The sequence below is a fragment of the Phyllobates terribilis genome, unplaced genomic scaffold (assembly GCF_046119375.1).
Source record: "Phyllobates terribilis strain yellow unplaced genomic scaffold, ASM4611937v1 Scaffold_5__5_contigs__length_657084704, whole genome shotgun sequence".
In the NCBI taxonomy this organism is placed as follows: domain Eukaryota; kingdom Metazoa; phylum Chordata; class Amphibia; order Anura; family Dendrobatidae; genus Phyllobates; species Phyllobates terribilis.
The window spans coordinates 539,509,200-539,522,663 of NW_027362765.1; the positions used below are offsets into that span (position 1 = coordinate 539,509,200).

The 13,464-nt window shown below is 44.0% G+C and overlaps 1 protein-coding gene across 24 annotated transcripts in view; it reads right to left on the reverse strand.

Annotated features, from left to right (window-relative positions):
- The window catches only part of CAMK2G (calcium/calmodulin dependent protein kinase II gamma), a 269,572-nt gene extending 260,105 nt beyond the window's left edge, over nt 1-9,467 (reverse strand). For 8 of the 24 annotated variants that reach the window (XM_073685819.1, XM_073685826.1, XM_073685821.1 and 5 more), the window contains exon 1: nt 9,068-9,464. In XM_073685819.1, the coding sequence (XP_073541920.1) occupies nt 9,068-9,132 (65 nt within the window). In that variant the 5' untranslated portion in view covers nt 9,133-9,464. Of the gene's footprint in view, nt 1-9,067 lie in introns of all 24 variants that reach the window. The other 16 variants (XM_073685813.1, XM_073685807.1, XM_073685810.1 and 13 more) reach the window with 4 other exon arrangements.
- Between the last annotated feature and the right edge of the window lie 3,997 nt (nt 9,468-13,464).

Below are 13,464 nucleotides of genomic sequence, written 5' to 3' on the forward strand. Positions count from 1 at the left end.
ATCAGTAATCCTGGATTTAAAGTCTAGCTTAATGGGAACATGTCACCTTCAAAAATGCTATTTACTAGCTCACTTCCAGTCATCAGGGGGCTGTTACAGTCACTGCCTATTGCCGCTATATCTAACTGCTTCCCTTTAAACAAAAAACTACCAGAATATTAGGGGATTGCTTGAACTGCTGTAATACAGCGTCAGCAAAGCTTTTGTTTTACAATATTCCAATGTCACGGTTTTAAAGATCACTGTATGCAATTATTGAATAAAAACACTCATTTTTACGTTTCGGAAAATATATGTTCAGCCATGAATGGAGAATTTATTTTGCAGATTCCCTCATCTAGCTTTGAATACTTCGGTACAGGTAAACAATGAATTGCATGTAATGTACATTCTTATGATATAAGCTGGTGTACCTCCAAATTGGGGAATCAGGTTAAAGGGAACCTGACAGCAGCATTTATTCATAGAAAGTATTATATCTTTGTACTGTGTTAGCCAGTAGATAGAAAAATATTAAAATCTGAGAGTACTCAGTGGTTGATACCTTTAGCCCATACATGTAAAACTCAAGCCCGCAGGGTGGATTTATTTGGCCTGCGACACCAGAACCACCACCACCCCCTATGTGGTCCCATTATTCTGGATGGAGGACTATGTGGGGCCAATTTTTCGGCATGGAGGACTACAGGTGCTTCTCACAAAATTAGAATATCATTAAAAAGTTAATTTATTTCAGTTCTTCAGTACAAAAAGTCAAACTCATTATTTAGAGTCATTACAAAGAGAGTGATCTATTTCAAGTGTTTATTTCTGTTAATGTTGATGATTATGGCTTACAGTCAATGAAAACACAAAAGTCATTATCTCAGTAAATTAGAATACTTTATAACAGCTTGAAAAATGTTTTTAAAATCTGAAATGTTGGCCTACTGAAATGTATGTTCAGTAAATGCACTCAATACTTGGTCGGGGCTCCTTCTGCATCAATTACTGCATCAATGCGGCGCGGCATGGAGGCGATCATCCTGTGGCACAGCTGAGGTGTTATGGAAGCCCAGGTCGCTTTGATAGCAGCCTTCAGCTCGTCACCATTGTGGCGTCTGGTGTCTCATCTTCCTCTTGACAATACCCCATAGATTCTCTATGGGGTTAAGGTCAGACGAGTTTGCTGGCCAATCAAGCACAATGATACCGTTGTTTATATACCAGGTATTGGTACTTTTGGCAGTGTGGACAGGGGCCAAGTCCGGTTGGAGAATGAAATTTCCATCTCCAAAAAGCTTGTCGGCAGAGGGAAGCATGAAGTGCTCTAAAATTTACTGATAGACGGCTGTGCTGACTTTGGTCTTGATAAAACAGAGTGGACCTACACCAGAAGATGACATGGCTCCCCAAACCATCACTGATTGTGGAAACTTCACACTAGACCTCAAGCAGCTTGGATTGTGGCCTCTCCACTCTTCCTCCAGACTCTGGGACCTTGATTTCCAAATGAAATGCAAAATTTACTTTCATCTGAAAACACCTTGGACCACTGAGCAACAGTCCAGGTCTTTTTCTCCTTGGCCCAGGTAAGACGCTTCTGGCGTTGTCTATTGGTCATGAGTGGCTTGACACAAGGAATGCGACACTTGTAGCCCATGTCCTGGATACGTCTGTGTGTGGTGGCTCTTGAAGCAATGACTTCAGCAGCAATCCACTCCTTGTGAATCTCCCCCTAATTTTTGAATGGTCTTTTCTTAACAATCCTTTCAAGGCTGTGGTTATCCCGGTTGCTTGTGCACCTTTTTATATCTTTCCTTCCACTCAACTTTCCATTAATATGCTTGGATACTGAACTCTGTGAACAGCCAGCTTCTTTAGCTATGACCTTTTGTGGCCTACCCGCCTTGTGGAATGTGTCAATGACTGCCTTCTGGACATCTGTCAAGTCAGCAGTCTTCCCCATGATTATGGAGCCTACTGAAACAAACTAAGGGACATTTTTAAACTCTTAGGAAGCCTTTGCAGGTGTTTTTTGTTAATATTCTAATTTACTGAGATAATGACGTTTGTGTTTTCATTGGCTATAAGCCATAATCATCAACATTAACAGAAATAGATCACTATGTTTGTAATGACTATATAATATGAGTATCACTTTTTTGTATTTAAGAACTGAAATAAATTAACTTTTTGATATTATAATTTTGTGAGAAGCACCTGTATGTTTGAGTTTGACATCCGTTTTAACCATTAAAAAGGTATCAACCACTGAGGACTCTCAAATTTTAATAGACAGTTTTAGCGCTCTATCAGCCATTCTTAATGATCCCTAAACCTTACTGCAGACTGTTTAAAAATGATGTTTAATCCTCTCCCTATATGTGTGCACCAGTCTAGTCCAGGACCACTTTCAATTATGGTATCACGCCCACAGTGGAGTGACTAATATCCCTGTGTGTGCAGGGAGAACAGGGAGGTGGAGAAGAGAAACCCCCCCCCCCACCCTCCTTCCTGCACACACTGGAATGTCAATCACACCGCTGTGGGTGCGATACCAGTGCGATGTTACAATGATTAACAGCAGTCCCACACAAGTCCAATACACGCATACAGGGAGATTAAACTTTCTTAAACACACCACTGTAGAATTTGGGGATAATACAGATATCACTAAAATGGAATTAGGAAGCCGATACCTTCCTGCTGTCAGGTTCCCTTTAAATGAACGTGCCATTTGACTTCTACAGAAAACAACATACTTGCTCTTACTGTTTGAACGATGGGTGAATCAGAAGTTTACTACAGCTGGCAGGTGGATTACTAGTATGTTACCACTAATACGTCCCATAAATGCAATGCGCAAGGGAAAAGATATTCATACAGTGTCACTCCAGGATGTATCAAAGCTGAACCTAGCTGCAGTTCAAGTTCAGGTGTGTTGTGGTGCACTCAGCACAGCATCACTACCACATGCAGAGCACAGCAAACGTACAATACAAAAAGGGTGGAGGGAGTTTGGGAAATCTACTTCCATGGGAAATTATAGCAGCATTGCAAAAACACAGAAGATAAGGTGTAATATTTCTTAAAATGACAATCACATATCCTAAAAGGTCCAGGGACGCAGTGAGAGCAGGATTTTAAAAAAATTCTGTTCTTAAAACTTTTCTATGAAAAAACACACCAACTTAACAGATAAATCAGGGAATTTTTAACAGGGGTTTTTGCTGGGTAAAAATATGCACATATTCTACATATGGTATACGGTAGTTGCTGCATGTTTTCTCACTAAAGTTAAAGCGGGATGGCGAGAATTTGCCACAGAGGATTCAAGAAATGTTGCACCCCCGATCCTAGGAAACATGAGACCCTTGGTGTGTGAAGATGTAACATTTGGTTGCTGCTGTAGGATACTGTCCATTGTCCATAATTCAGGGAAAACACCAAAGGGTGAATAGAATTGTAGCTGAAGAGATAGAGATAGAGATATATATATTATATATATATATATATATATATATATATATATATCACAATATCTAGATTTACACAGTTTACTTAAACAATAAAGAAGGAAGTTATATGTCTGGGATGTAAGCTTCCGGAGAAAAAATAAAGTTCAGTCCATTATAATGCTCACTCCTCCTATCTCTTTGCACAAATAAACGCAGTGACCGCATATAAACACCCTCATAAGGATGCTCTAATGTTATCGGAAAACCCAGGGCCACACGATTTATGGCTCATGGTCTTATCATTAAAAGAGAATATTACGAAAGCAACGCAGGAGGCAATTACCAGAGCAGATTCCATGTAGAAATAATTAAGGATGCAATTTTCTCACATTTGTATTACACATATTCATTATCCTTTGAAGCGATGAGCCTGTGACATGCCTGCCAGCAATGATGAGGTTAATGGCAGTGCTACGACAAAGACTAATGACACTGCATAATATTCACTCTCCTTCCCCCGCTGTCAGCTACACCAGAGATCAAAAATCTTGGGTATCTATCTCTTGTGTGCTTGATAGAACAACACACCTTCAGGGAAATTCTGCTATTCTGTCACTTTATTCACCTGGAGAAGGACAGACAGACAATGGCAGTGAAGCTGGATGGGAGATACCTTCTGCAATGCAGTGAACACAAGAGCCATATACATGTGGGAAAGCAGTATCCATGCAGGAAGGCGCACAGCCTCCTCCTCCTCCTCACTGATAAAGGGATTATGGCTGAATGCTGGATGTACTTTGCCCATAATCAACCTGTATTCTATAGGTGAAGCAGCAGTGGCGCTCCTGCCCAGAAGACAAAGGACTGAACAAAGACTGCACACAGCAATATATCTATCTACAACCAGGAGACAAGAGACACGGGCATTACTAGAGAAAGGGATGAGGCCCGAGTGACACCAGTGACAAACACGGCTATTATTTATTTGCTCTATTTATAAAAAAAATTAAAACATAATGATTTAATGACAACTATAATAATAAATAATAAACACTGACATCCTTTCACAGACCACGACTGTGCTTATCTCCACGTTGGCACCTTACGCCCTTGAGTACAGATAACCACTCGTTATGTACACTTTTTTTCTTTTAAGTTCTGCAACCAAAGCAGTCAATGTCTAGAGGATTACGCCAATGTCTGGCATGAGTGCGTTTTATCTGTTAACCCTGGTGTGGACAGAAGAGATTATCATTCACAACTCTCACCAAGAACAGGAACTGGAGATTAATTCCACTGTGCAAACACACATCATTGTGCCCTTTGGGTCTGGTTCCCTGATAACATACATGTGCAGCGTGTTCCGTGCCAGCAGAGCAGTGGAAACAATCATTTTCGGTACATTCTGGCATACAATGGCACATTCAGCTATTAGCATGAATGAGGGGCATGTAGCACAGGAACACAGGAATGGAAGCAGACATCTTTGTCCTATTGTCTCAGGCTACAGCCACTATAGGTTCTCATTCTTAAAATGTAAGTGGTCCCAATCCCTTTCAACATGCAGAACCTGCTGTTGTGTGTGCTGAAACATGGTGCTGTCAGTACACTGACACTGGCTCATCTGTCAGGTCACTAATCAATGTCACTATGCAGAAAGTGCCTTGTGTCTGGCTTTGCCAGCATGCATACATGCATACACTATTCCATTCATGTTTCAGTGCTTCTTCTCCTGGCACCGTTATCAGCCCTCTACTTGGTGTCTAAAACCCACAGTAGGTGCCCTGGCACTGCCCACAACTCCCTAACCCCAGGACTCTCTCCCCCCTTCCAATAGGGTTTCCAAAGTGACTAGCCAATTCCTCTACCCTCAGGCTCCCTGCTTGTGCGTGATCTTCCTGACTGTCTTGTCTGCCTTGTTCTGTATACACAGGTAGTTTGGCAGCCTTTCTACTTATTATGGATGTCTCAGACACAGTCTTTGCCTGTTCTTAAAGGCACATGCATAAATTACCCTATTCATTTTACTAGACCACTGTTATTCCTTTGCTGATAAACACATATGATTCATAATTCACAAAATCTGCTCTATCCAATCATTCTGCCAGTCTCTACCCCATACAGTTGAGCTCAAAAGTTTACATACCCCGGCAGAATTTTTCCTTTCTTGGCCTTGTTTCAGAGAATATGAATGATAACAAACTTTTTCTCCACTCATGGTTATTGGTTGGGTGAGGCCATTTATTGTCAAACTATTGTGTTTTCTCTTTTTAAATCTTATTGACAACCAAAAACACCCAAATGACCCTGATCAAAAGTTCACATACTCCAGTTCTTAATACCGTGTATTGCCCCCCCTATCATCAATGACAGCTTGAAGTATTTTGTGGTAGTTGTGGATGAGGTTCTTTATGTTCTCAGATGGTAAAGCTGCTCATTCTTCTTGGCAAAAAGCCTCCAGTTCCTGTAAATTCCTGGGCTGTCTAGTATGAACCGCGCTTGAGATCTCCCCAGCGGGGCTCAATGATATTGAGGTCAGGAGACAGATGGTCATTCCAGAACCTTCACCTTGCTCTGCTGTAGCCAATGACAGGTTGACTTAGCCTTGTGTTTTGGATCGTTGTCATGTTGGAACGTCTAAGTACGTCCCATAAGCAGCTTCCAGTCTGAAGAGTGCAAATTTGCCTCCAGTATTTGCTGATAACGTGCTGCATTCATCTTTCTTTCAACTTTTACCAAGTTTCCTGTGCCTTTGTAGCTCACACATCCCCAAAACATCAGCAATCCAACTCCATGCTTTACTGTAGGAATGATGTTCCTTTCATCATAGGCCTTGTTGACCTCTCTCCAAATGTAACGTTTATGGCCAAAAAGTTCAATTGGTCTCATAACTCCAAATTACATTGTTCCAGAAGTTTTGAGGTTTGTCTCTGTGCTGTTCGGCGTATTGTAGGCGAGATACTTTGTGGCATTTGCGCAGTAATGGCTTTCTTCTGACGACTCAACCATGCAGCCCATATTTCTTCAAGTGCCTCCTTATTGTGCATCTTGAAACAGCCACACAGCTATTTGTCAGAGAGTCCTGAATTTCAGCTGATGTTATTTGTGGGTTTTTCTTTGCATCCCGAACAATTTTCCTGGCAGTTGTGGCCGAAATATTTGTTGGTCTACCTGACCGTGGTTTGGTTTTTACAGAGCCCCTGATTTTCCATTTGTTAATCACAGTTTGAACGCTGCTGACTGGCATTATCAATTCCTTGGGTATTTTTTTGTATCCCTTTCCTGAGTTATACAGTTCAAATACCTTTTCCAGTAGATCCATTGACAATTCTTTCATTTCCCAATGACTCACAATTCAGAAACATCAGTGGCTGGATGAAAGATGAAGGAGTCTGTCTGGATCCCAGAAACACACTCAGCTTTTATGCACACACACTGATTACAAGCAAATAGGTCACAGGTAAGGATGTTGCCTTTAGTAGCCATTCAAACCCATTTGTGTCAAATTCTGTGCATGTTATCAGGCCAAAATCACCAGGGTATGTGAACTTTTGATCAGGTTCATTTGGATGTTTTAGGTTGTCATTAAGATTTAAAAAGAGGAAACACAGTAGTTTGACAATAAATGGCTCCACCCAACCAATAACCACGAGTGGAGAAAAAATTTTTTTGCTATCATTCATATTCTCTGAAACAAGGCCAAGAAAGGAAAAATTCTCCGGGGTATGTAAACTTTTGAGCACAACTGTGTAAATTCATTCTGCCTACATTAGATTTCACTCCTCTCAGGTCGCCCTTTCTTGGTCTGGATATCTTGCTTATTCTCATCTGTTTTACCAGTCAATCTCAGTAGTTAGAAGGTGGCAGACTTAGGTTATATTCACACATTATGTTTTTTTTGGCATCACAAATCTGCAGCAAAACTTTATCTTCAGGGGCATTTTGTTCAGTATTTTTCTTGCAGTTCTGGTGTTTTTTTATGTGTTTTTTTTTTACTGTCCTTCTGTCTCTATTTATGCATGTACATAAAGTTATGTGAAAAAAAAGAACCCCATTCTATTTTGCCATCAAAAACGCTGAAAAAACGCTGCTGAAAATGTTGGTGCGTTTTTTTCACCACCCATTACTTCCTATGGGTGAAAAAAACAAACAATTGAAGAAGTGACATACTCTATTTTCCAAAAAAACATGCAGGGCACAAAATACGGAACAAAAAAAACCTATGATGTGTCAACTAAGAATTCTGGTTTCTCATAGACTTTGCTGGTACTGCAAAAAGCAGCGGAAAATGTTCATAAAAATCTACAGCAAAAACCGCTGGTAAAAAACATTAAGTGTGAACATAGCCTTAGGCTACAGTCTCACTATGAGCTTTTGGTAAGTTTTTGATGTTTCAGATTTTCTGCATCTATTAAATGGTTACTTGTATTTTTTAAAAATACACAGCGTAAAAAAAACTCATCAAAAACTCATCGTGGGAACGTAGCCTTGTGTTGTCACCTTATGGCCACAGCCCCACTATCAGTATTCGGTCAGTATTTTTTCTCAGGAGTGGGAGCAAAAACCAGGAGTGGGTGATAAATGCAGAATTGGTGACTAATTTCTATTATACCTTTTCTCTGATTGTTCCTCACATGGTTTTGGCTCCCACTCCTGAGAAAAAATACTGACTGAATACTGACCAAATACTGATAGTGGGGCCGTGGCTTTACTCAAATATCTGGAGCATGCAGCATGTGCCCAACTCTACCCAGCCTGTGCGCCCTTACTCTTGATGCCCACTGAGTAAGTTACTTTTAGCTGCACAGGTATGTAGCTCCTGCCCTTCACTGATCCTCTACCATGGCCCCTGCTCTTCACTGATCCTATGCCATGTCTACGTCAGTGACACGGATTCCCTCTTAGGCTAAGGCTATGTGCCCACGTTGCATTTATGAAGCAGAAAATTTCTGCTGCATAAATGCAAGTCCTCTCCCGGAAAAACGCATGCGGAATTCCGCACGCGTTTATCGCGCTTTTTTCGCGCGTTTTCCACATGCGGAATTGCCTTGCGTTTTTTATGCATTGGACAAAGGCAATTCTGCATGCGGAAACGCAAAATTAAATGACATGCTGCGGATTTTTGAACGCGGCATAAACGCTGCGGAAAAAAACGCAGCATGTGCATAGAAGTTGCGGAAACCCATTGGGGATCATGGGGTGCGGGTTACCAAGCATTTTACAAGCGTTTCCGCTGCGGAAATTCCGCATCAAAAACGCTTGTAAAACGCTACGTGGGCACACAGCCTTACTGTGTATATGCACAATCCTGATAGTCAGAAATGTCACTCTTCATTGCCCAATCGACTGAGCCCCTTTGAGGTTGGGGTCAGTCTTTCATGCAGAATCTGCTGTGCACCCTTCTCTTCATAGTCAAGTCTACTGTGCCCATTTCTCCTCTTGACAGGTCTCCCCTGACCCTCCCCCTACAGCAGCCTATGGTGCCCCTTCCTCTTCATTGCTCGGTCTGCCGTGCCCCTTCTGCCCACTGCCCGGTCTGCAGTGCCCATCGCAGTGTGCTCCGTGCCTCCCCGGCTCTCCTGCCTGCAATGCCCCCGTCCCCCACCCTGCCCGTTCCCGTCTCTTACTTGCCGAGCTCCTCGTACAGCTGGTACTCGTCCGTGAAGCGGGTGCAGGTCGCGGTGGTGGCCATACTAATGCTCGGGGAACCAATCTGGCATCGGGCGGGCTGCGGACTGTCAGTGTAGCCGGGGCGAGATCTCCTCTGCTTCTTCCTCTGCGCGTCCCCCTCCTTCTCCGGGGCGGCTCCTGCTTCCCCTCCCTCCCGCAGCCTCCTTCTCCTCCCCTGCTTCCCGGCTCCGCTCAGCTCCGGCTGCTGAATGCCCGCGGTCTCCCTGGGTGACCCTGCGGAGAGCACTCGTGTCACTGGACTCTGGCCGTGCACTGTCACCGCTGCCTCTGGAGGAGGAGGAGGGAGCGCAGCACCGCGATACTTCCCCGAGACACGCCTCCCTTCCTGCGGACGCCCAGCCCCGGGGAGAGGAGGGAGAGAGCGGCAGGCGGCGGGGGAGGGGCCGCACTGGACGCACACGGAGGTGGGGACGCTGTGCGCTGCAGGCAGGGGCGGGGCACTGCCGCATACCGGGAGTCTGCCGTCGTAACGGAAGCTGTGTGCTGTCACTCAGCTTTCCCAGGAACAGAAAACCGGCTCTATAGACTTTATTACAGCCGCAGTCTGTCGGTGCGGCTGCCCTCATTGTATCACCGTTCACACGCTGCAGAAACGGCAAATACTGAAGCAACACGGCCCTGCCCGTTATTAGCACTGGCACACCTGCATCATGTGACGCGGGTCACGTGACGCGCCTGTCTCTTTCGTTTTCTCTTATAGAAGTCAACAGAAATGTGCTACAATAGCGGCAGCTCATAGGTGGACGCGGCAGCCAATGGGAACTCCTCTTTTATGCTTTTAACTTGAAATGGAACATGAAAGGTGGCCACGGATTGGTTGCTGTGGAAAGCGACCATTTTACCTGAGAAATGTTAATACATAAATTATAGGGTTTATTATCTGTGCCGAATTTATATTTGCGCTAAAGATAAAATCACTTCGCAATTTAAAGTAAACCTGACAGCCGATACACACTACCCGATCCACAGGCCCCATGTATCAGACGCTAGCTGTAAAACTCCAGCCATATGTGTTTAACTGTGAAACGCTGCGGCGTTTCAGAGAAAGATATAGTTTAATGGTCGCCGGGGACGGAGTCGTGCTGAAGACTATTCAGACAGGCAGGTTCCCAGCGGCTTCTCCCCAACAGCTGCCCTGGAGTGACAGGTCTCTTTCTGCCTGTGTGTATAGGGAGCGACCTATCACTCCACAACAGGCGGGGAGCCGCTGTCAGAGACTCTAATCCCCATCGCAACTAGGTCCTCGGCGGCTTGTAAATGATGTTTTTCTCTGAAACTTCAGCGTTAAACTAATATGGCTGGAGTTGTGCAGCCAGCGACTGATAGACTGTGCGCCCACAATGCGTTTTTTAGCGTTTCCACAGCGGAAACGCTTAAACGCATGGTAGAAGGCCTGCCATGTTCCCCAATGATAATCCGCATGTGCTATGCACATGCTGCGGAAATTTCCGCTGCGGGTTATCATTGAGGAAAAAAACGCAGCACTACCAATTATTTTGCGGAAGAGTTGCGTTTTCGCCGCCATTGACTTGCATTGGAACGCTTGGATTCCTCATCACTGCATTTGTAGATGCACATTCCATGCGTTCCAGTGTGCGGATGGTGCCCGGGTGTGGAGGACAGGAGACTCTCCTCCGGACCCGGGTACCATAGAACCTGTAAAAAAAGAGTAAAATAAATATTATGTTTACTTTCTGATGGCCCGTGGTGTGCTTTTCTTCGCTTGCCGGCAGCTCGCGGTGGACTGAAGGACCTGCGCTGACGTCATTGTCATGTGACGGCAGGTCCTTCAATGTAGTGTATCACGAGTTGCCAGCAAGCCAGGACGGAGCAAAGCAAGACTCCGGGGGCCATCAGAAGGCAATTATATATTTATTTTTTGACATTCTTTGGGGTCACACTATATAAATCCATGCCGTTTGCATGGATTTATATAGTGTGACCAAGTTGTCAAGCATTTTCCAAGTGATGCTAAAATCGCTTGGAAAGGGCTTGTCAACGTACATGCGGAAATGCATGTGAAGAACGCTTCACATCCGCTTGTCCCTGGCACGAAAAACGCATGTAAAATCTGCATGCAGATTTTCTGCCAGGGAGATGCAGAAACGCTCAGGAAAAAATCCGGAGCATTTCTGCATTGTGGGCACATAGCGTACAGGCGGCCTGTGGATCGGTTAGTGTGTATCAGCTGTCAGGGCCCCTTTAAGGGTAGCCAGGGCCCTGGGTGTTACCGTGTGTGGGCAGGGCTGCCAACCTCCTAAAGAAAAATTCTGGACAACTGAACTCAAATTCACGGACGGCCTAAATTTTTACGGACATTTGACACGCCACATAAACACCACGCTCCAGAATAGGAGCCAGAGGAGATACTTACAATTACAGGATAGGAGAAGTGGTACTGTGCAGTGATATGTAAATATATATATGCTGTATACGAGTATATACACACACACTCTCTAACAGATACTGAGAATTAGGGTATGTGCCCACGGTCAGGAGCCGCTGCGGGTTTGACGCTGCGTGTTTATACAGCGTCAAACCCTCAGCATCCAGATGTTACATCATAGTGGATGGGATTTGTAGAAATCCCATGTCCACTATGCGTCTCCTTGCTCCTGCGGCTCACCCGTGGAAACTGACATGCTGCGCGTCTTTCAGACCCGCAGCATGTCAATTTCTCTTGCAGGTCCGCATGTGGACTTTCCCCATAGATTAACTTCTATGAGGAAAGGCCGCATATAAAAAAAAAAAAAAGCTGCTCATTTGCATAAAATGAGGGTAGAAGCCGTGTGGATATCCCTCAGTTTTGGGGCTATAAGCTGCTACTGACTGTGGGCACATACCCTTACACTCAGTAATATACAGCTCAACACTACATAATATAAACATATCAATACACAGCTGTACAAAAATCCCTGACATCATCTCAATAAAATTGGTAATCGGATCATAAACAGTAGATGTTTTCTTTTCTTCTGGTGCTTACCGAAGCCGTCTTCATGAGGATTTGGAAGAGTTTTTTCCTGAACTGTTCTTTGAAGCCTTTGGATTGGACAGTGTTTAGTTTGGGGAAGTTTCCTTCAGGATTCTCTTCAAAGTAATTAACATGCATTTTTTTACCCACCAGGTGTTTTTCATAACCTCTTCAGAAAAAAAAAAATGAAAAGAACTGCTGATATGGACAGAAAAGTGGATTTCCCATAGAAATGCATTGGAAGAGTTTTCCAAGAATTTTTTCACGCAGTCTTTGAGGAGAATTTAGCAATGAACCCTTTTCTAAAAACTCTGTTACCATAGCCTATGGGTATGTTCACACCAAGTTTTTTTTTTCTGATTTTTTGGAGCACAAACTCTCAAAAATCCTCCTCAAAAAGTCAAAACTCCTCAGAAAGGATACATGCACACCACGTTTTTTAAGACACCGACGGAGCTACTAAAGATTTTCCTAGGCATAAATCGCATCTACTTGATGGAATTGTAAGATGCTGAATTTTTTGCTCAGCGAGCAACCAAAATTCATCATAGAAACTTAATATTAGCGATGAAACTTCCCAAAATATTCTATGAATTTCTTTCCATATCTGCTGTAATGTATGAAGAGACAATCATTTAGGACATGGATTTTGGCTGCTCTAGCACCACTGACACCTGCCTGAGCCTGTGTTTATACCACTATTATTAACCCCTTCAGTGCTGTAGAATGAAGGACAGTCCAGTATCACCCCTATGGACGTGCAGACTTCTGAGCCACCGGCACAGACTGTACACTGTGTAGCTGCGACAGCATATTCTTAGCCGAAACTCAGTGAGCAGACTCGGCAGGACGTTGTTCTTGGACGAGTCCTTGGTACAATGTAGCAACTAGGTCCGGGACACCATAACGATCTTCTCCTGTTCTGTGTAGTGGACGCTTGGCCGCGGCGACAATTTTCCAGTGAGCGGTGCTGACTCCTGTCACCTCCCTGCGCGACTCATCTTCCAGAATGTGTCCTGTTTGCATTGTGCTTTGCAGCCTTTTTAGCGCATGCGCAGTACAAACTTCGGGGGCGGGGAAATAATTCTCGGATGATGCTTTTTTCTGCCGGACGCTACGGAATGACAGCACCTGGTTTTTGCGGACTGTCCGTAAATTTACGAACGGTTGGCAACCATGTGCTTGGGGCCCGTAGTACCTGATGTATCATGTGACAATCACATAACGTTTTGGGAGGTCATATTATAGGTCATGTTGTAAGGAGATTGACATACTGCCCACTTTCCCCCTTGAAGAACAAGTGTAATGTAATGTGAACTGTGACATGCATTAATGGTGTTAATATGTGTTGCCCAACAG